A 24,428-nucleotide genomic window follows, 5' to 3' on the forward strand; every position below is an offset into this window, starting at 1 on the left:
AAACTTAAGAAAAATAATATAACTCTTTGAAAGTCTTCTTCTTCTGTTCTTTTAAGTTTTATCTTTTTTTTTTTTTTTTTTTTTTTGAGACAGAGTCTTACTCTGTCGCCCAGGCTGGAGTGCAGTGGCTCAATCTTGGCTCACCACAACCTCCATCTCCTGGATTCAAGCAATTCTCCTGCCTCAGTCTCCCAGCACACACTGCCACACCTGGCTAATTTTTCATATTTTAGTAAAGAAGGGGTTTCACCGTGTTGCCCAGGCTGGTCTCAAACTCCTGAACTCAGGCAATCCACCTGCTTCAGCCTCCCAAAGTGCTGGGATAACAGGCATGAGCCACGATGCCCGGCTAAAGTTATTATATAGCTAATCAAGTTATATATATAAAGTTATTATATAGCTAATCAAGTTATATATATAAAGTTATTATATAGCTAATCAAGTTATAAACTTTAAATTTATTTATTCATTCATTCATTCATTCATTCATTCATTCATTCGGAAACAGAGTCTCGCTCTTTTGCCCAGGTTGGAGTGCACAGGCACGATCTCGGCTCACTGCAGCCTCCACCTCCTGGGTTCAGGTGACTCTTCTGCCTCAGCCTTCTGAGCAGCTGGGATTACAGGCGTGTGTCACCATGCCCAGCTAATTTTTTTTTTTTTTTATTTTTAGTAGAGACAGGGTTTCGCCATGTTTGTCAGGCTGGTCTTGAACTCCTGACTTCAGGTGATCCACTTGCCTTGGCCTCCCAAAGTGCTGGGATTACAGGCATGAGCCACTGCGCCTGGCCTAAAATTTTTAAATTAAAAAAAAAAAAATCCCAACATGACTGGTTTAGTTAGGTAAACAGGGAGGAAAAGAATCTTTTAGCCTTCCTCCAGTATTTACGTGTTTTTTGTGCAAAAGTGGAGCCTTTTCATAATTGACTATTTTCTTTTTATATATATACTTATTATCCACTGCCATGTAGAATCGCAGAAGTTTTTGATACTTGAATGCCAAGAAGTTTATTGATAGTTGTAAACTAAAGGAAAACCCATAAATCCTTATATAAATTATAATAACTTACTAAATCATAACAGGTTTTGGGGGGATGAAGCATGCTCTTAAAATGACATTATATATGGTAATGGCCATTTATTTTAATGGTCACTCTACTAATCTGCTATGTGACTCTGTAAATGGCTATTTCTACATGTGGGAGTAACTGAACGTAGAATACAAACCAGGAGTGATATTTAGTTCATTTCCTACAGCTAGACTCCAAACTTTCCCACGGACACTAGGGGGCAATCCCTGCCACCACAATTCTCGAACTCTTCTTGTACTACGCCTAGAATTAAAGGGGGAGAAAAAAGGAGAAAGTTACTTTTTATACCAAAAATACTACTTGCATGATGGATTATCTTTAGTCTATGGGCAAGTGATCAAATCATTTTTAGGACTATTGAGAATTAAGTATGTAATGCATTCTTTTCTTTGGGTTCATGCTTGCAGGCAACAACATCCTACAAGATGTATAGGATCCCAAAGGGACAACAGTAATCTAAAGGGAAATGCGTTTTATAAATGCCAATGAGAAATCAGAAATATGCAGTCAACTATTTAAAAGACAGGATAAAAGGGACATAAAAATGTGTCACCAATTCAGTACCAAAAACAAAACAACCAAGAATCTACAGTGGGTAAAGCCCTAGTTTTTGAGAAGCAGTGAAGTCTGCTTAAAAAAAAAACTGTCGGCTTTAAAGTCAGATAGATCTGAGATCCAATCTAATTTAACCATTAATTAAATGTATAACCCTGGGCAAATCACTTAACCTCTCTGACCTTGAGTTTCCTTATAAATGGGAGTAAAAATACATATACCTGATAAAAGTTCTAAGAATCAAATATAATTACTTATGTAAAGTGCCTCAGATAATACGTCACACTGTGCCAATATTCAACAAATTCCCAATGTACCAACTACAGTAGGCATTGCAGAAGATATCCCCAACCCTCTAGTCGAGAGGGAAGATAAGGCATATTTTTAAATATTATGTAAAAAGGCAGTAAGAAAGAAATTCTGTCATTTGCAACAACACAGATGAACCTGTAGGATATGGTGCCAAGTGAAATAAACCAGGCACTGAAAGATCAACACATAATTTCACTTATATGTGAAATCCAAAAAAGTCAATCTCATAAAAGTGGGGAGTGGAATGGTGGTTATGGGCGGGGGAGGGTAAAGTGAATGGAGAAAGGTGAGATGTTGATCAAAGGGTACAAAGTTCCATTAGAATAAATAAGTGTTAGTAACCTATTACATAGAATGGTGACTATAATAAATAATAATGAACTGTGTATTTCAAAATTGCCAAATGAGCAGATTTTAAATGTTTTACTACAAAATATTGAGAAGTATGTGAGCTGATGGATTTGTTAATTAGCTTGATTTAATCATTCCATAATGTAAACATATATCAAAACATCACATTGCACCAGGCAGGTGGCTCACACCTGTAATCCTAGCACTTTGGGAGGCCAAGGCAGGCAGATTGCTTGTGCCCAAGAGTTGGAGACCAGCCTGGGCAACACGGTGAGACCCCATATCTATCAAAAATACAAAACTTCGCTGGACATGTTGGCAAGTACCTGTAGTCCCAGCTACTCAGGAGGCTGAGGGAGGAGGATCACCTGAGCCCAGGGAGGTCAGTGTTGCAGTGAGTCATGATCATGCCACTACACCCCAGCCTGGGCAACAGAGTGAGACCTCGTCTTAAAAAAAAAAACCTCAGGAAACATCACGGTAGGGTGCAGTAGCTCACACCTATAATCCCAGCACTTTGGGAAGTCGAGGCAGGCTGATCACTTGAGGCCAGGAGTTTAAGACTGGCCTAGCCAACATGGTGAAGTCCCGTTTCTACTAAATATACAAAACAATTAGCCGGGTATGGTGGCGGGTGCCTGTAGTCCCAGCTACTAGGGAGACTGAGGCATAAGAATCATGTGAATCCAGGAGGTAGAGGTTGTAGTGACCTGAGATCACGCCACTGCACTCCAGCCTGGGTGACAGAGGGAGACTCTATCTCAAAACAAACAAACAAACAAACAAATCACACTACCACACAAACATATGCAATTATTATTTATCTTTAAAAAGATGCTGGCAAAATAAATTTTAAATGAATAAATAAATGCAAAGGCAAGGTAAATATATTAGTCTCCAAGTATGATGATGAGATATTTACATAAGGGAAAGATCATACATAACATATTTTCTTGATTATGAGATAAGCACTTTAAAAATCACTTTAGGCCAGGCGCGGTGGCTCAAGCCTGTAATCCTAGCACTTTGGGAGGCCGAGACGGGCGGATCACGAGGTCAGGAGATAGAGACCATCCTGGTTAACATGGTGAAACCCTGTCTCTACTAAAAAATACAAAAAAACTAGCCGGGCGAGGTGGCGAGTACCTGTAGTCCCAGCTACTCGGGAGGCTGAGGCAGGAGAATGGCGTGAACCCAGGAGACGGAGCTTGCAGTGAGCGGAGATCCGGCCACTGCACTCCAGCCTGGGTGACAGAGCGAGACTCCGTCTCAAAAAAAAAAAAAAAAAAACCACTTTAATATTAATAAATGCATCTTATAATGCATTTACATATTCAATATTTTCTTTCCAAATAGCTAATACATCAATAGTGCATCTTACAATTGATGGTATGTTGCATTAAGAAAATACAGTAACTAAAGACATTAAAAGTTTCATACATCAATTAGCATTTCAGTTGGGTCCCAAAGGATAGTTAAGACTTAGCACACACACAGGATGGTCAGTAAGGGAAGTAGGTGGTAGACACTGAGGGACTTATAAAAGCAAAGGCACAGATATAAATATGGAAATTTTCAGGAATTAATAGTATAATTTAGCCAAAGCATAAAATACATGCTGGGAATAATAAAAATACAGAATCAGAAACAGGAGATCTTCAGAGACAAATGGGAATTCAGGAAAAGTCTGCTTACTTACATTACTTCCCAATTGGGCAGTATTTCATTGATCCAAATTACCATTGCGCTTGCAATATTTTCTTCCTGCTTAAATCGTTCTTTCATTATTCTTTTTCTTTTATGCGCTTCCTTAATTTCTGTTTTAAATGAGTAAAAAATATTTCAATACAAATAAGCTAGATCAAAATCCTCTTCTCCATCTACCTAAACTCTACAAAATAGACTTTCTAAAAAAGAATATTATCATAAGAGGAAAGAAGGAAATAAGGGAGGGAGGGAAAGGGAAAGAAAGGGAGGGAAAAAGTGAAAGTAAATGAACTTGATTAACATAATTTTCTTTTGTTTTCTCTTTTTTTAGAGATGGGTCTCGCCACATTGCCCAGGTGGCCTTGAACTCCTGGACTTAAAAAAATTCTCACATCTCAGCTTCCTGAGCAGCTTGGACTACACTTGTGTGCCATCATGCCCAGCTATTAACATAATTTTAAAATAACATCTCCTGTGCTACTATAAAAGTAAATGGAATAAAAAGTCAGAAAAATAATTTAAGTAGATTACTTTATCACATATTTCTATTTACACTTAACCTATGAAGTCAAATTTCTTATGAATTAACTATATAAAAAGCAAACAACTGTGGGCAACTAACCAATACCTATTTTCCTACAAGGGTTTATAAATTTTCTGACATAACCCACATGACACTCAAAAATGATTTTTCAATAGCACTTTTTAATATGGTGTTTCACTTTACTAATTAGTTTGAAATTTTAAAATGTCCCCCAAAACACATATATTAACAGTACATCTCTTAGATTCTAAGGCAAAAGTTGGGGCAAGAAAATACATCTCTGAAAATCAAAGGTCACAATTTCAGAAGAAGAGATGTCTCAAATGCAGAGGCAAGTGAGTCATAAATCAAAACTTTATGTAATTTTAGAACCAGTGAGGATGTCAGAGATCAGCCAGCCAAACTGTTTTCAAACTGTTTTTTCAGATATGCCTTAGAAACCATCTTGAGGGGCAAGCAGAAGGCCAAGTAAACAATCTCTACTTTCTTTTTTTTTTTTTTTTTTTGAAACAGAGTCTCTCTGTCACCCAGGCTGCAGTGCAGTGGCGCGATCTCGGCTCACTGCAACCTCTGCCTCCCGGGATCAAGCAGTTCTCCTGCCTCAGTCTCCCGAGTAGCTGGGATTACAGGGTCGCACCACCATGCCCAGCTAATTTTTTGTATTTTTAGTAGAGACAAGGTTTCACCATGCTGGCCAGGCTGGTCTCAAATACCTGACCTCGTGATCCACCCACTTCAGCCTCCCAAAGTGCTGGTTACAGGCGTGAGCCACCGCAACTGGCCAACAATCTCTACTTTCTTTTATTTGTTTCATGTATTCATATTCTCTAAAATTTCTTGAGCGAAATGTTTCACTACTTTACCAACAACAAAAAAATGATGAAAGAGAAGCTTCAAAACCCTGATTAAGCTGACCTGCCTCTCACACTTTATGCATGAGAAAACTAACATTAGGCCTGTTCAGAGTATCACACCCAGGTAGTATCAAACAAGGTTAAAGCTGTGGCCATCTGATTTCTCAGTTCAATATTATTCCTATCATAACATGCTTTAAAGATCATCCAGTACCAAAAACGATCTTACATAGTAATCATATAGTAAAAACTTTAAAAATAAATAAAAACTTAACTGGAGCCAGTTAACACACTCTGGGGAGGCCCAGGTGGGAGAACTGCTTGAGGCCAAGAGTCTGAGACCAGTCTGGGCAACACAGAGATACACCATCTCTACAAAATAACTTTTAAAAAATGAGCTGGGGCTGGGCATGGTGGCACACGCCTGTAATTCCAGAACTCTGGGTGGCCAAGGCAGGTGGATCACTTGAGGTCAAGAGTTTGAGACCAGCCTGGACAACGTGGCAAAACCCCGTCTCTACTAAAAATACAAAAATTAGCTGGGCCTGGTGGCAGGCACCTGTAATCCCCACCACTCTGGAGGCTGAGGTGGGAGAATCACTTGAACCCAGGAGGCGGAGGTTGCAGTGAGCTGAGATTGCGCCACTGCACTCGAGCCTGGGTGACAGAGTGAGACTTTGTCTCAAAAAAAAAAAAGAGCTGGGTGTGGAGGCATGCACCTACAATCCCAGCTACCAGGGAGGCTGAGACAGGAGGATTGCTTGAGCCCAGGAATTTGAGGCTGCAGTGAGCTCTAATTGTATCACTGCACTCCGGCCTAGGCAACGAGTGCAACCCTGTCTCTAAAATAAATACATACATAATAAAAAATAAAAACTTAGGCTGGATGTGGTGGCTCACACCTAAAATTCCAGCACTTTGGGAGGCCAAGGTGGGCGGATCACTTGAGGTCAGGAGTTTAAGACCAGCCTGGCCAACATGGCGAAACCTGTCTCTACAAAAAAATACAAAAATTAACTGGGCATGGTGGTGCACACCTATGGTCCCAACTACTTGGGAGGCTGGGGTGAGAGGATCTCCTGAGCCTGGGAGACTGAGGCTGCCGTGAGACAAGTTCGCATCACTGCACTGCAGCCTGGGTGACAGAGCAACACCCTGTCTCAAAAAAATAAAAATAAGCAATAAATAAATAAATAAAAACTTAATTGGATATGTCAGAAATATTTCGAATTCCGTATAGTAAACTACACTCAACTAATGTTTAAATAAGCAAGTCTTTTAGAAAGATATAACTAGCCTTATATATCCTATTTTTACTTAACATTAAATAAATAACTTCATTTCCAAAATAGAACCATAAAGCAGAACTGTATACCATTACAATGTTCCATTCACTGAAGTCAAAGGAAAAAATATCAGTTGTTAATAAGGTATTAGATGTTAAGTCTAAAAATGTATACAGCTGTGCAATATCTTCTAAAAATGTATGTTTATCCTGAAATAACAACTGTCAGGAAATAAACACTGTTAAATTATCTTGATATTATTTTTTTGGTTGGAGAAGAGAATGAATGAATGAATATGTAAATTTATACACACAAGAGTATGCATTTATGTGCCTAATCAAATGACACAATTGGGCCTCTGGAGAGACTCTGTAAGTCACAAAAGAGTATTTAAGTTTCAAATCATATTCTCACAGTCATAAGAAAGTTAAAATTATTAAATTATAAAATAATTAGAAATTATTAACTATAAAATATAAAAATGATAAAAAGTGAAATTCATTAATAGATTCATGAATTATCTTTATATTTATAAACTCAGATAGTAGTAGTCCAAGTTTTATGACTGTAATCTCAAGATTCCTCCTACTAGTTTTGTAAAAGTACATGCAGAAAAACTATGATCCTGGTATGTCATTTTATTCCTCCTTTAGAACAAACTTGATTATAAAAATAGTACAGAAAAATAAAAGCATGTGCAACATGGTAAAAACTCATCTCTACAAACAATACAAAAAACTAGCCAGGTGTTGTGGCACGTGCCTGTGGTCCCAGCTACTTGGGAGGCTGAGAGGTAAAAGGACTGCTTGAGCCTGGGAGGTCAGGCTACAGTGAGCTGTGAGTGCACCACTGCACACCAGGCTGGGCAACAGAGCAAGACCCTGTCTCAAAAAAAAAAAAAAAGATTTCAATATCATCTTGAAGACAGACTTGATGAATTTTACCATCCATCTTCCTATTAAAATCAGAAAATTATACCATTTGGAGTTAAATTTTATACCTCGTTTTTTAGCCTCAGCCACCATCTCATCATATTCTTGTCGGTGACGTAAAGCTTCTTCCACAGATTTGGCAGGAAGATTTCTGGAAAAAAAAATGACTTAAGTCAAGACAATTTTAAAAGATTAACTTTAAACTTACTAACTTCTTTCTTTTTACACCCAGATACAAAGAATTTCTAAACTAACCTCATTTCAGACATTAAGGAAGTAAAAGGCTGAAAAGAACTGTGCATTTTAGAACAGAATCAGAATCCAGGTTGTTAATATGTGGTGTGTGTTTGTGAGTGTGTGTATTTCTATGACATGTGTATATAAGTTCGCATATATTTAAACATTTCAGATTAAAAAAATAGATATGGGGTCTCACTATGTTGCTCAGGCTGGTCTCAAACTCCTGGGTTGAAGCGACCCTCCTGACTCAGCCTCCCAAAGTGGTGGGATTACAGGTGTGAGCCACTGAGCCCAGTCCATTTCAGATTTCTTTAGCCAACTTTTTTCAGATATAATTTTCATATAATAAAATGAATAAACATATTTTAAGAGTAGTTTGATGAGTCTTGACAAATGCATATACCTGTGCAGCTAACTAACCAATCAAGATATAGAACATTCCCATCATTCCACTAAGTTTCCTTGTGGTAGCCCAATACTTACCCTCCTCACAAAATTACTTCTTTGATTTCTACCACTATAGATTAATTTGTTTCTTCTTCAAGAATTTTATAGACTCTTGTGTTTGTTCTTTTTGTTTGTTTGTTTTGTTTTTAATTTACATTGAAGGACTAATGTCTGGCTTCTTTTGCTCAGCACAGTTTTGAAAATCATTCATGTTGTTATATTAGTAATGTATTCATTTTCATTGCTGAGTAGTATTCCATTTATCCATGTGGGTGGACACTTGGATTGTTTCCAGATTGGGGCCATAATTAATAAAACTGCTATAAATATTAACATCAAGTTTTTGTGTAGACATTTGCTTTCATTTCCCTTAGTTAAACAAAAGTCTTGGGTTATATAGTAAATGTGGATATACCTTTACAACAAACTATCAAACTGCTTTCCACTAATTAGAGTTTTAAGGCAACATTTTAACTAAAAACTGGATAATCCATCATTTGCATATATAGTAGCCCTCCCTCATCCTTGGGAGTTATGTTTCAAGACCTCCAGTGGATGCCTGAAACCTCATACAATAACAAACCCTATATATACCAGGTTTTTTCCTATACATACATAACTATGATAAAGTTTAATTTAATTGAGATTAAGTTAGCCCAGCACAACATGTTGCCATCAATTGGAGCACATTTTTGTTCAGATCTTCCACCCACAAATTTAATGCCTTTTCAATCATAACTAAACACCATGCACTATGGCAGTAACTTTTGCAATTTAAGGTGCGATAGTAACACTAGCATAAATTTCTTTTTCATTCTTCACAATTTCATGGATAGAAGATTGATTCTTACCATAGATCTTAGCAACTTCAGCATATTTTTTTTTCCTATTAATTAGAGAACTTTCACCTCTTTGCTTAAAGGAGGAACTTTACAGCTTCTCTCTGGCATATCTGAATTGTCAGCACCACTACTCTTAAGCTTTGGGGGCATTATTAAATAAAACAAGGGTTCTTTGAACACAAGCACTGTGGTATCACCAACAGTCAATCTGACAACCAAGAAGGTTACTAAGTGAACTACCAGGTGGGTAGTGTATATAGCTCAGATAAACTGAACTCATGTCCCTGGCAGGATGGAGCAGGACAGTGTGAGATTTCATCACGCTACTCAGAATGGCACGCAATTTAAAAATTAAGTTATTTCTGGAACTTTCCACTTAATGTTTTCAAACCACAGTTGACTACAGGTAACTGAAATTGCTTTAAGCAAAACCGCCGATAAGGGATAACTACTATACCTTTTTTTGGTTTATCAAATCAATGGCTTCACAGAGTCAGTGATTTATATATAAAAAATACAAAAAGAAATACACTGCTATATTGCCACTTATCCAAATATAATCACAATAATGTCCAGTTTTAGGAGTCAGTTTTTGCTTTTCGACAGGCTAGTGTGGAAAAAGGTATGCGACAAATTTTCAAATTATAAATTTCTTCCTCCTCTTCTCAAATTAGTCAACTGATGAGGTAAGTTGTAGGAGGGAGGAATAAAAGTTAAGACTTCTGCTTCAGGCTATAATGGAATAAAAGAAACCAGGTCTACCCTTTCCCCTTAAATAATTAGAAAATGGACAAAATATATTAAACTATAGTTTCCAGACAACAGACACTGGGCAGCACAAGACAGTGATCTTTTGGAGAAAAGAAATAAGCAAGGTAACCCTACAAGTACCTGACATTTCCAGGTCTCAGTGGTCCATCAATCCTCCTAACATGAGGAGACAGTTTAGAGTTGGAGAGTCCAAGACAGCTAAAAGTTACAAATCAGGCCGGGCGCGGTGGCTCAAGCCTGTAATCCCAGCACTTTGGGAGGCCGAGACGGGCGGATCACAAGGTCAGGAGATCGAGACCATCCTGGCTAATACGGTGAAACCCCGTCTCTACTAAAGAATACAAAAAACTAGCCGGGCGACGAGGCGGGCGCCTGTAGTCCCAGCTACTTGGGAGGCGGAGGCAGGAGAATGGCGTGAACCTGGGAGGCGGAGCTTGCAGTGAGCTGAGATCCGGCCACAGCACTCCAGCCTGGGTGACAGAGCCAGACTCCGTCTCAAAAAAAAAAAAAAAAAAAAAAACAAAACAAATAAAAGTTACAAATCAGAAAACCAGAAAAGAAGGGAGCTGCAGAAGAGTCCTCTCAAGGTTCCGGCTGAGTACTGATCTGTGCATGTGTGTGATTAAACTACGGCCAGAGAAAGAATCGCCAGAAAAAAAAAAATAGGACATTCTTAAAGCTCACACAAGACCAGCCAGAGTGGAAAGACCTCTTGACAGATAAGAGTACTAGGTAGAGTCCTTAGAAGAATAATGCTTCAGTAGTGAGGACAAATTATTCCTAAATTAAAAGCTATTCTGGAACCACTCTAACAAAGATTAGGTCAAAAGGATCAAACCATTTCCAAAAAACTGCAAACCAGACTAAAGCCAAAAAGTATCCAAAAGAACACACAAAAAAGTCCAGCATCCACCTATATGTAAACCACAATGTCTGACATTCAATAAAAACAGAGATGTGAAGCAGAAAAACATAATGCATAATGAGAAGAAAAATTAATCAACAGTCACAATATAAAAATGTCACAGATAATAGGATTATAACACAAGGATGATAAAATAGCTGTTATAAATACACTACAGGCATACCTTACTATACTGTGATTTGCTTTACTACATTTTGCAAATAATGCATTTTTTACAAATTGAAGGTTTGCAGCAACCCTAATGTCAAGCAAGTCTATCGGTGCCCTTTTTCTAATAATGTGCTCATTGTGTGTCTCTGTCTCACATTATAGTAATTCTTGCAATATTTCTTTTTTTTTTTTCTTTAGAGACAGAGTTTCACTCTTGTCACCTAGGCTGGAGAGCAAAGGCATCATCTTGGCTCACTGTTACCTCCGCCTCCCGGCTGGTTTCAAGCAATTCTCCTGCCTCAGCCTCTTGAGTAACTGGGGTTACAGGTGCCCACCACCATGCCTGGCTACATTTTTTGGTAATTTTAGTAGAGATGGAGTTTCACCATGTTGGTCAGGCTGGTCTCAAACTCCTGACCTCAGGTAATCTGCCTGCCCCGGCCTCCCAAAGTTCTGGGATTACAGGGGTGAGCCATCGCACCCAGCCAATTCTTGCAATATTTCAAACTATTTCATTATCATTGTATCTGTTACGGTGATCTGTGATCGGTGATTTTTGTTGTTACTATTCTAATTGTTTTGGGGCACCACACACAGTGCTAACATAAGATGGCAAATTTGTGTGCCAAGGCAAACGTGTGTCTCACTGCTCCACAGACTGACCATTCCCATCTCTCTCCATCTCTTCAGGCATCCCTATTTCTTGAGATACAACAACATTGAAATTAGGCCAATTAATAACTCTACAATAACATCTAAGTGTTCAGGTGAAAAGAAGAGTCCCATATCTCTCAATTTAAAATCAAAAGCCAAAAATAAAAGAGTAAGCTTAATGAGGAAGGCATGCCAAAAGCCAAGATGGGGGGTGAAGAAAGATGGCAGAACAGAAGCCTGCACCAATTGTACACTCTGCAGGAACACCTAATTTTAACTATCTGCACACAAGTAAGCACTTTCATTAGAACCAAAAATCAAGTGAGCAATCACAGTACCTAGTTTTAACTTCATATCACCCAAGAGGCATTGAAGAGGGTAGGAAAGACAGTCTTAAATTGCCAACACCACCCCTCTCCCAACCCCCGGCAGTGGCTTCTTGGCTAGGAGACAGAACCCATGCACTCAGGGGAGGAACAACACAGTGACTGAGGAATTTTGCATTGAACTTAATGCTGCCCTATCACATGGAAAGCAAAATCATGCTGAACTCAGTCAGCACCTACCCACAGAGGGACCATTTTGAACAGCACTAGCCCAGAGGGGAAGTGCCCATCCCATAAGCTGAAACTTGAGTTTCAGCAAGCCTTGCAATCTCAGGTTAAAGTGCTCTGGGATCCTAAGTGAACTTGAAAGACAGTCTAGGACACAAGGACTGCAATTCTTGGGCAAGTCCTGATGCACTGATGCTATGCTGGACTTAGAGCCAGTGGACTAGGGTAGTACATGACATACTGAAATACCAGACAGGACAGCTGGGGGAGTGCTTATGCCACTCCTCTCTCAATCCCAGTGAAGCCTGCAGCAACAAAAGTAACTCCTTTCTTTCGTTTGAGGAGAGGAGAAAGAAGGGTAAAGAGGACTTTGTCTTGCATCTTACATACCAGTTCAGCCACAGTAAGATAGGGCACCAGGCAGTGGTGAGGCCCCCATCTCAGGTCCTAGCTCCTGGATGACATTTCCAGAGACACCCTAGAATAGAAGTGAACCTGCTGCCTTGAAGGGAAGAATCCAGTCCTGGCAGGATTCATCACATGCTGACTAAAGACCCCTTGGAGGCCGGGCCGGTAGCTCACACCTGTAATCCCAGCACTTTGGGAGGTCGAGGCGGGCAAATCACTGGAGGTCAGGAGTTCGAGACCAGCCTGACCAACATAGTAAAACCCCATCTCTACCAAAAACAAAAAATTAGCCGGGTGTGGTGGCATGTGCCTATAATCCCAGCTACTCAGGAGGCTGAGGCAGGAGAATTGCTCAAACCCAGGAGGCAGAGGTTGCAGTGAGCCAAGATCGCACCACTGTACTCCAGTCTGGACTATAGAACGAGACTGCATCTCAAAGCAAACAAACAAACAAAAAGACCCCTTGGGCCCTGAATAACAAACAGCAATACCCAGTGGTGGGATCTCAGCTCACTGTAGCCTCCGCCTCCCATGTTGAAGTGATTCTCCTGCCTCAGTCTCCTGAGTAGGTGAGATTACAGGTACGTGCCACCTTACCTGGCTAATTTTTGTATTGTTTTTAGTAGGGACAGGGTTTCACCATGTTGGCCAGGCTGGTCTGGAACTCCTGACCTCAAGTGATTCACCCACCTCAGCCTTCCAAAGTGCTGGGATTACAGGAGTGAGTCACTGTGCCCAGCCTACTATTAAGTAGAAATATTAAACAATGAACCAATAAAAAAATGATACCTACAACAGCTTTTCAAGACATAGGCAATAAAATAAGACATAAAGACAAACAACAAGTTGGCCATTATGGTGGTTCCCACCTATAATCCCAGCACTTTGGGAGGCCATGGCAGAACTGCTCATGCCCAGGAGTTCGAGATCAGCCTGGGCAACATAGCAAGACTTCATCTTTACAGAAAGAAAGAAGAAAGAAAGAAAGAAAGAAAAAGGAAAGAAAGAAAGAAAGAAAAGGAAGAAAGAAAGAAAGAAAGAAAGAAAGAAAGAAAGAAAGAAAGAAAGAAAGAAAGAAAGAAAGAAAGAAAGAAAGAAAGAAGAAAAAAAAAAAAAAAACAAACAGCCGGGTATGGTGGCATGCACCTGTAGTCCTAGCTACTTGGGAGTCTGAGGTGGGTGGATCAACTGATCCCGAGAGGCCACAGTGAGCGATGACTGCACCACTGCACTCCAGCCGGGGCAACAGAGCAAGACCTTGTCTCAAAAAAAAAAAAAAAAAAAGAGAGAGAAACAATAGAAGTTAAAAAAGAAACAACAAAAAGTTAAAAAAAAAAAAAGTGAAACAACAAAAAAGCACGAGGATGAGGTTGAAGTGTAAAGTTTGTATTAGTTTTCTTATTGCTAGTTTGTTTGTTTGCTTATGCAATCAATGTTAAGTTGTCATCAGTTTAAAATAATGGGTTATAAGATAGTATTTGCAAGCCACATGGTAACCTCAAATAAAAAAAATATGACAAATAACACAAAATAAAAAGCAAGAAATTAAATCATACCACCAGAAAAAAAAAATCACTTTCACTAAAAGAAAGACTGGAAGGAAGGAAAGAAGGACGAGAAGATCACATAACAACCAGAAAACAAATAACAAAATGGCAAGAGTAAGTTCTTACTTACCAATAACATTGAAAGTAAATGGACTAAACTTTCCAATCAAAAGAGATAGAGTAACTGAATAGATTTAAAAAAAAAAAGACTCAATGATATGATGCCTCCAAGAAATATACTTCACCTATAAAGACATATATAGACTGAAAAGAAAGGGAGAGTAAAAGATATTCCATGACAATGGACACCAAAAAGGAGAAAGAGTAGCTATACTTATGTCAGACAAAATAGACTTCAAGACAAAAACTATAAAAAGAGACAAAGAAGGTCATTATATAATGATAAAGGGGTGAATTCAGCAAGAAGATATAACAATTGTAAATCTATATGCACCCAACACTGGAGCACCCATGTATATAAAGCAAATATTATTACAGCTAAAGAGAGAGATGCACCTCAATACGATAATAGTCAGAGACTTCAACACACCACTCTCAGCACTGGACACATCTTCCAGGCGGAAAATCAACAAAGAAACACTGAACTTAATTTGCTCTATAGAACAAACAGACCTAATAGATATTAACAAGATACTTCATCCAATGGCTGAATATGCATTCTTCTCCTCAGCACATGGATCATTTTCAAGGATAGACCATATGTTACTTCCTTAGTTAAAGACAAACCAAGTCTTAAAACATTCAAAAAAATGAGATAATATCAAGCATCTTCTCCAATCACAATGGAATAAAATTAGAAATCAGTAACAAGAGGAATTTTGTAAGCTATACAAACACATGGAAATCAAACAGTATCCTCCTGAATGACCAGTGGGTCATTGAAGGAATTAAGAAGGAAATTTAAAAATATTTTGAAACAAACGTTAATGGAAATAAAACATACCAAAACCTATGAGATACAGCAAAAGCAACACTGAAAGGGAAATTTATAGCTATAAGTGCCTACATCAAAAAAGAAGAAAAACTTCAAATAAGCAACCTAACAATGCATCTTAAGCAACTAGAAAAGCTAGAGCAAACCAAATCCAAAATTAGTAAAAGAAAAGAAACCCAAAAATTAGCTGAGCATGGTGGCACATGCCTGTAGTCCCAGCTACTCAGGAGGCTGAGGTGGGAAGATGGCCTGAGCCTGGGAGGTCAAGGCTTCAGTGAGTCATGTTCATGCCAATGTACTCTAGCCTGGGTGACAGAGTGAGACCATGTCTCAACAACAACAAAAAAAAAAAAAAAAGAAGAAGAAGAAAAAAGAAAAAGAGCACAAATAAATGAAATTGAAACAAAGAAAACAATACAAAAGAACATAACAAAAAGTTGGTTTTTTGAAAAGAACTTTTCAAAAACTAAGAATTTTTTTTTGTTTTTTTTTGTTTTGTTTTTGTTTTTGTTTTTTATTGTTATTTTTTTTGAGACGGAGTCTCGTTCTGTCGCCCAGGCTGGAGTGCAGTGGCGCGATCTCGGCTCACTGCAAGCTCCGCCTCCCGGGTTTACGCCATTCTCCTGCCTCAGCCTCCCGAGTAGCTGGGACTACAGGATCCCGCCACCTCGCCCGGCTAGTTTTTTGTAGTTTTTAGTAGAGACGGGGTTTCACCGAGTTAGCCAGGATGGGCTCGATCTCCTGACCTCGTGATCCACCCGTCTCGGCCTCCCAAAGTGCTGGGATTACAGGCTTGAGCCACCGCGCCCGGCTTTTTTTTAGTTTTTAAGTAATTAGAAAACTAATTACAAACTTTAAAATTTTGTTTAAAATTGAAACCTTTAGCCAGACTAAGAAAAAAAGAAGAATCAAATAAGTAAAATCAGAGATGAAAAGGGAGATATTATAACTGATACCACACAAATTCAAAGGATTGTTTGTGGTTACTATGAGCAACTCTGTGCCAATAAATTGGAAAATCCAGAGAAAATGGATAAATTCCTAGACACATACAACCTACCAAGATTGAATCATGAAGAAATACAAAACCTGAACAGACCAATAGCAAGTTACAATGGAACAAAACATTTAATTATGGAGTTGTAATTAAAAGTCTCCCAGTAAAGGAAAGCCCAAGACCTGATGACTTCACTGCTGAATTCTACCAAACATTTAAAGAAGAATTGAACTGACAACAATGCTACTCAAATTACTCTGAAAAATAGGGGAGGGAATTCTTATGAACTCATTCTATGAGGCCAGTATTACCTTGATACCCAAACAAGACAAAGACACATCAAAAAAAAAAAAAAAAAAGGAAAACTACGGGCCAATATTCCTGACAAATATGGATGCAAAAATCCTCAACAAAATACCAGCAAACTGAATTTAACAATACATTGAAAAGATAATTCATCATGACCAAGTGAGACTTATCCCTGGAATGTAAGTATATTTCAATATATGCAAATCAATCAATGTGATACATCATCTCAATAGAAAGAAAGACAAAAACTATATAATTTCAACTGATGCTGAAAAAACATTTGATAAAATTCAACATCCCTTCATGATAAAAGCCCTCAAAAAACTGGGGACAGAAGGAACATACCTCAAAATAATAAAAGCCATATACAACAGACCCACAGTATCATATTTAATAGGAAAAAACTGAAAGCCTTTCTTCTAAAATCTAGAACAAAACAAGGCTGCAGATTTTCACCACCGTTATTCAACATAGTACTGCAAGTCCTACCTAGAGCAATCAGACAAGAGAAGGAAATAAAGGGTATCCAAATTGTCAAGAAAGAAATCAAATTATCCTTGTTTGCAGATGAGATAATCTTATATTTGGAAAGTCCAAAGACTCTACCAAAAAACTATTAAAAATGATAAACAAATTCAGTAAAGTTGCAGGATAAAAAATCAAGACAAAAATCAGTAATATTTCCATATGCCAACACTGAACAATCTGAAAAATAAGAAAGTAATCTCATTTATAATACCCACAAATAAAATTAAATACCTAGGAATTAACCAAATAAGTAAAAGGTCTTCTTTTACTTAAAACAATAACAACTGTAAAACACTGATAAAAGAAATTGAAGAGGACACCAAAAAATGGAAAAATATTCCATGTTCATGGATTAGAAGAATCAACAGTGTTAAAATGTCCATACTACCCTAAGCAATCTACAGATTCAATGCAAACCCTACCAAAACACCAATGACATTCTTCACAGAAATAGAAAAAACAATCCTAAAATTTATATGCAACCAAAAAAGACTGAAAATAGCCAAAGCTATTTTGAGCAAAAAGAACAAAACTGGCCAGGTACAGTGGCTCACGCCTGTAATCCCAGCACTTTGGGAGGCCGAGGCAAGCAGATCACCTGAGGCTGGGAGTTCGAGACCACCCTGACCAACATGGAGAAACCCAGTCTCTCCTAAAAATACAAAATTAGCTGGGTGTGGTGGCCTGTAATCCCAGCTGCTTGGGAGGCTGAGGCAGGAGAATTGCTTGAACCTAGGAGGCGGAGGTTGCAGTGAGCCGGAGATCGCGCCATTGCACTACAGCCTAGGTAACAAGAGGGAAACTCCATCTCAAAAAAAAAAAGAACAAAACTGGATAAATCCCATTATCTGACTTCAAATTATACTACAGAGCTACAGTAACCAAAACAGCATGGTACTGGCATAAAAACAGAAACATAAACCAATGGACAGAACAGAGAACCCAGAAACAAATCCATACATCTACTGATAATCTGTCATTTTTGACAAAGGTGCCAAGAACATACATTTGAGAAAAAACAGTCTCTTCAATAAATGATACTGGGAAAATTGGATTATCATGTGCAGAAGACTAAAACTAGACCCCTATCTCTCACCATGTATAAAAATCAAATCAAATAGATTAAAGACTTAACTCTAAGATCTCAAACTAGGAAACTACCAGAAGAAAACATTGGGGAAACTCTCCAGGACACTGGACTGGGCAAAGATTTCTTGATTAATACCTCACAAGCACAGGCAGCCACAGCATAAATGAACAAATGAGATCACATCAAGTTAAAAACGTTTTGCAAAGCAAGACAAACAAAAACAAAACCAATAAACAGAATAGGAGAAAATATGTGCAAACTACCTGTCTGACAAGGGATTAATATAACAACTGGAATACATAAAGAGCTCAAGCTTATATATCCACAGGGATAAATCTAAAAATCCAATTTAAAAATGGGTAAAAGATTTGAATAGACATTTCTCAAAAGAAGACATACAAATGGCAAAAAGCCATATTCGAAGGTGCTCAACATCACTGATCAGAGAAATGCAAATCAAAACTACAATGAAATATCATCTCAACCCAGTCAAAATGACTTTTATCAAACAGGTAATATCAAATGCTGAAGAAGACATGCGGAAAAGTGAACCGTTGTACACTGTTGGAGATCATGGAAATTAGTACAACCACTATGGAGAACAGTTTGGAGGTTCCTCAGAAAACTAAAAATGGAGCTACTGTATGATCCAGCAATCCCACTGCTAGGTATATACCCAAAAGAAAGGCAATCAGAATATCAAAGAAATATCTGCACTGCACTCCCATGTTTTTATTGCAGCACTATTCACAGTAGCCAAGATTTGGAAGCAACCTGTGTCCATCAACAGACGAGTGGGTAAAGAAAATGTGGTTCACGGGAGGTGGAGGCTGCAGTGAGCCAAGATCGTGCCACTGTACACTATACTCCAGCCTGGAAGTCAGAGTGAGACTCTGACTCAAAAAAAAAAAAAAAAAAAAAAAGAATATGTGGTTCACATAGACAATGGAGTATTATTCATCCTCAAAAAGGAATGAGATCCTGTCACTTGCAACAATATGGATAGAAATGGAAATCACGATGTTAAGTAAATAGCCAGGCACAGAAAAATATCACATTTTCTCACTTATTTGTAGAGCTAAAAATTAAAACATTGAAATCACCGAGATAGAGAGTAGAAACATGGTTACCTAAGGCTGGGAAGGATAGTAGTGGGGCAGGGAGAAAGTGGGGATGGTTAATAGATTTTTAAAAATAGAAAGAATGGGCCAGGCACTGTGACTCATGCCTGTAATCCCAGCACTTTGGGAGGCTGAGGCAGGCAGATCACTGAGGTTGGGAGTTCACAAACAGTATGACCAACATGGAGAAACCCCATCTCTACTAAAAATACAAAATCAGCTGAACGTGGTAGTGCATGCCTATAATCCCAGCTACTCGGGAGGCTGAGGCAGCAGAATTGCTTGAACCTGGGAGGCAAAGGTTGCAGTGAGCCGAAATCGCTCCATTACACCCCAGCCTGGGTGGGCAACAAGAGCGAAACTCCGTCTTAAAAAAAAAAAAAATACAGTAAGAATGAATAAGACCTAGTATTTGACAGTATATCAGGGTGACTATAGTCAATAATAGTGTAATTGTACATTTAAAAATAACCCTGTAGCCATAAAAAAGAACAAAATCATGTCTTTTGCGGGAACGAAAACGGGAACCATTGATGGAGCCAGAGGCTATTATCTTCCACAAACTAATGCAGGAACAGAAAACCAAATACCACATGTTCTCACTTATAAGTGACAGCTAAATGATGAGAACTTCTGAACACAAAGAAGGAAACAACAGATACTGGGGTCTACTTAAGGGTGGAAGGGTGGGAGGAGGGAGAGGAGTAGAAAAGATAACTATTGGATACTGGGCTTAATTCCTGGGTGATAAAATAATCTGTACAACAAACCCCCATGACATAAGTTTACCTATGTAATAAACCTTCACATGTACCCTGGAACCTAACATAAAATTTGGAAAACAAAAAGAAACACGAGAAAATAAAAATAACTAAAAGATTATAATTGGATTGCTTATTACACAAAGAATAAATGTTCAAGGGGATGGGTACCACATTTACAATGATGTGATTATTACGCACTTGCACACCTGTATCAAAGTATCTCATTTATCCCATAAATATATGTATCTACTATGTACCCACAAAAAATAAAAATGAAATTTAAAAAAAAGCCAAGATAGGCCAAAAGGTTGGCCTCTTCAGCCAGTTAGGCAAGTGGAGAATATAATGGAAAAATTCTTGAAGGAAATTAAAAGTGCTAATCAATGAACACACAAATGATAAGAAAGCAAAACAGCCTTATTGCTGAGAAAGTGTGAGTGGTCTAGATAGAAGACCAAACCAGTCACAACATTTGCGTAAGCCAAAGCAAGGCCCTAACTCTCTTCAATTCTATGAAAGGTGAGAGAGGTGAAGAAGTTACAGAAGAAAAGCTGGAATCTAGCAGAGATTAGTTAATGAAGTTTAAGAAAAAGACTGGGCCAGGCGCGGTGGCTCAAACCTGTAATCCTAGCACTTTGGGAGGCCGAGATGGGCGGATCACGAGGTCAGGAGATCGACACCATCTTGGCTAACACGGTGAAACCCCATCTCTACTAAAAAATACAAAAAACTAGCCGGGCGAGGTGGCAGGCGCCTGTAGTCCCAGCTACTCGGGAGGCTGAGGCAGGAGAATGGCGTAAATCCAGGAGGCGGAGCTTGCAGTGAGCTGAGATCCGGCCACTGCACTCCAGCCCGGGCAACAGAGTGAGACTCCGTCTCAAAAAAAAAAAAAAAAAAAAAAAACTGTTTACATACATAGAAGTACAAGATGAAGCTGCAAGTGCTGACGGAAAAGCTGTAGCAAGTTATCTAGAAGATATGCTAAGATCACTGATGAAGGTGGCTACTCTAAACAACAGATTTTCAATGTAGACAAAACAGCCTTCTACTGCAAAAAGATGCCATCAAGGACTTTCCAAGCAAGAGAGAAATCAATGCCTGCTTCAAAGGACAGGCTGACTCTCTTCTTAGGGGCTAATGTAACTGGTGACTTTAAGTTGAAGCCAATGCTCATGGACCATCCTGAAAATCCTAGGGCCCTTAAGAATAATTCTAAATCTACTCTACTTGTGCTCAATAAAGCCTGGATGACAGGACATCTGTTTACAGCACGGTTAAATGAATATTTTAAGACTATTGATGAGTCCCACTGCTCAGAAAAAAAAAAAAAAAAGATTCCTTTCAAAGCAATACTGCTTATTAACGATGCACCTAGTTACCAAAGAGCTCTGATGGAGATGTACAAAAAGATGAATGTTGTTTTCATGCCTGCCAACACAACATTCATTCTGCAGCCTGCGGATGAAGAAGCAATTTTGGCTTTCAAGTCTTTTTTTTTTTTGAGACAGGGTCTGGCTCTGCTGCCCAGACTGGAGTGCAGTGGCGTAATCATGGCTCACTATAACCTCTGCGTCTCAGACTCAAGCAATCCTCCCACCTCAGCCTCCCAAGTAGCTGGGAATACAGTTGTGTGCCACCACATCTGGCTAATTATATATAGAGAGAGTAGAGACAAGGTTTTGCTGTGTGTTGCCCAGACTGGTCTTGAACTTCTGGACTCAAGTGATTCACCCACATCAGCCTCCCAAAGTGTGGGGATTACAGGCATGAGCCACTGTGTCCAGCCTCAACTCTTATCACTAAAGAAATACATTTTGTAAGGCTATAGCTGCCACAGATTGTTGATTCTTCTACTGGTTCTGGGCAATGTAAGTTTATATATATTGTTTTTTATATAGGCAGAAGCGAGTATGAACATAGAGAGAAGGGAAACAAGACCCAAATAAAAATGTAACAAATGAAAAATACAATTTCTAAAATGAAAAACACACAAGATAGAGCGATGGGACTGACAGCAGAGTACACACTGCAGAAGAAAAAAATTCAGTGAACTTGAAAATACAATAGAAAAACTACAGAAAATGAAATACACAGAGAGAAAGACCCCCCCCCCCAAAAAAAAGGAAGGGAGGGAGAGAGTGAGAGCATCTAAATGAGCTATGGGACATGGACACTATCAAGCAACATATATTTAGGCATCTCAGAAGAAAGGTGGGTGGGGGCAAAACAAAAAAACAGAAGAAGAAACAAAGGCTAAACGTTTCCTAAAGTTTATAGAAAACTATAAACGCAAATGCAAAGATACATTAGGTCTAACAAACCCGAAAGAGAAGGAATATGAAAAAAAAATAAGAAAGCATATCATAATCAAATTGAGGAATATCAGAGATAGAAAAATTCTTAAAAGCACTCAAAAGAAAAAAAAAATCACTGCCAATGGACTAGTATTAATACAATAAGAAACGTTAAAAGAATCTTCTTCAGGCAGAAGAAAAATGATACCACACGGAAATTTGCAGTAGTAAAGAGAGCACTGGTAGTCCATGGTATGTAACCTAGCAACAGAGATTAGCAAAATATCCTCACTGGATACTCCTAATCAACCACTAATAAGAAGTAAGAAGCTGGGTGACGATGTACATGTTACTTTTGAACATATTTGGAAAACTAAAAAATTTAATAAGATTGGCTGGTTGCTCCTAATGTCATTAGACAAAGTGGAAAAAGAAAAGGATGAACTCAGAGATTTGAATTCCCACCTTAAGAACCACATAAATGACTAAAAGCTTCTATCTCGAGGACCCTCATCTCCTACAGTAGCAGGTTGCAACTGCTGAAAATCAAATACAGAATCTCATTCTATGACTGGCTGAACTACAACAAATTTGAACTCCCAGCCTCGCAAGGAGTCTACTGTTAAAGTGAGGGCAATGTTTGGGAAATAATGGGATCCTCAAAGTTGAAATAGGTATACATGGGAAGACCTCAATGAAGCTGGGGACACTGAGCTTCTAAACTCTGCTGAATTTTCTTTGCCAGTAGAAGAGGCCTCTCCACACCATCTGAAGGTGATCAATCCTGCATTGCCTAAAGAAATGGTAATCGCCTTCCCTGAGGCAGTTGCCCTGCAAGACAATGATGATTCTCATCAGGACCTAGCCTTACTACCCTTTTGCTTCTAGGCCTATAACTAAACTCAGGACTCAGCAGGCTCCTAAAGGTGAGTTACAAAGTTAGACCCATGAGGAGGCATAATATACTCCAAAAGAACTATTTGAGTTTTTTAATTTATACACATAGAAATCTGAGGAACAAGTATGGGAATGGACACTGAGAGTATAAGATAATGGTGGAAAGAACAAGGACTGATGTAAGATAAAGCTGGATCAGGATACATTTATATGGGCTCACTAAGCAGAGATGCTGTACTTAATGCTACAGCCCAGAGAATTAGAAAGGGGGCTTAGGCTGGGCGCGGTGGCTCAAGCCTGTAATCCCAGCACTTTGGGAGGCCGAGACGGGCGGATCACGAGGTCAGGAGATCGAGACCATCCGGGCTAACACGGTGAAACCCCGTCTCTACTAAAAATACAAAAAACTAGCCGGGCGAGGTGGCGGGTGCCTGTAGTCCCAGCTACTCGGGAGGCTGAGGCAGGAAAATGGCGTAAACCCGGGAGGCGGAGCTTGCAGTGAGCTGAGATCCGGCCACTGCACCCCAGCCTGGGTGACAGAGTGAGACTCTGTCTCAAAAAAAAAAAAAAAAAAAGAAAGGGGGCTCTAATAGTTTGGTTGGCTGATTGGCTAAAGCATGGACCAAAAGGTGGCCCACATTGAAGTCAGGTGGAAATGTCAGACCTGCTTTGGTTTAACGTAGAGGAAAGAATTCAAAGGCTTAGGGAGATGGGAATGTCAGAACAGGTTTGTCATTTAAAACCCACTCATCTATACAGGAAGGATCCAGAAAACATACTTGTCTCTTTTTAAAATTTATTTTTAATTTAAAAAAATTTTCATGGAGACAGCAGCTCCCTATGTTTCCCAGATGGTCTCAAATTCCTGGGCTCAAGTGATCCTCCCATCTTGGCCTCCCAAAGTGCTAGGATTACACTCCTGAGCCATTGTACCCCAGAGATGACATATTTTTCCCTTTTTTTTGAGACACATTCTCGCTCTGTCGCCCAGGCTGGAGTGCAGTGGCGCGATCTCAGCTCACTGCAAGCTCTGCCTCCCAGGTTCACACCATTCTCCTGCCTCAGCCTCCCGAGTAGCTGGGACTACAGGCGCCCGCCACCATGCCCGGCTAATTTTTTGTATTTTTAGTAGAGACAGGGTTTCACTGTGTTAGACAGGATGGTCTGGATCTCCTGACCTCATGATCCGCCCGCCTCGGCCTCCCAAAGTGCGAGGATTACAGGCACAGATGACATATTTTTCACTGCAATTGTAAGAAATAAAATTGTGATGGGAGCCCCAGCATCCTTGAACTCTGTGATT

At 39.1% G+C, this 24,428-nt stretch overlaps 1 protein-coding gene across 2 annotated transcripts in view; it reads right to left on the reverse strand.

Annotated features, from left to right (window-relative positions):
* Positions 1–24,428, reverse strand: part of TBC1D12 (TBC1 domain family member 12) — a 149,376-nt gene that overhangs the window by 40,261 nt on the left and 84,687 nt on the right. For both annotated transcript variants that reach the window (XM_010368128.2, XM_030941414.1), the window contains exons 4-6: positions 7,701–7,783; positions 4,009–4,126; positions 1,228–1,334 (exon numbers count right to left, since the gene is read on the reverse strand). In XM_010368128.2, the coding sequence (XP_010366430.1) occupies positions 1,228–1,334; positions 4,009–4,126; positions 7,701–7,783 (308 nt within the window). The remainder of the gene's footprint in view (positions 1–1,227; positions 1,335–4,008; positions 4,127–7,700; positions 7,784–24,428) is intronic.

Source organism: Rhinopithecus roxellana, chromosome 11, assembly GCF_007565055.1.
Source record: "Rhinopithecus roxellana isolate Shanxi Qingling chromosome 11, ASM756505v1, whole genome shotgun sequence".
NCBI lineage: Eukaryota > Metazoa > Chordata > Mammalia > Primates > Cercopithecidae > Rhinopithecus > Rhinopithecus roxellana.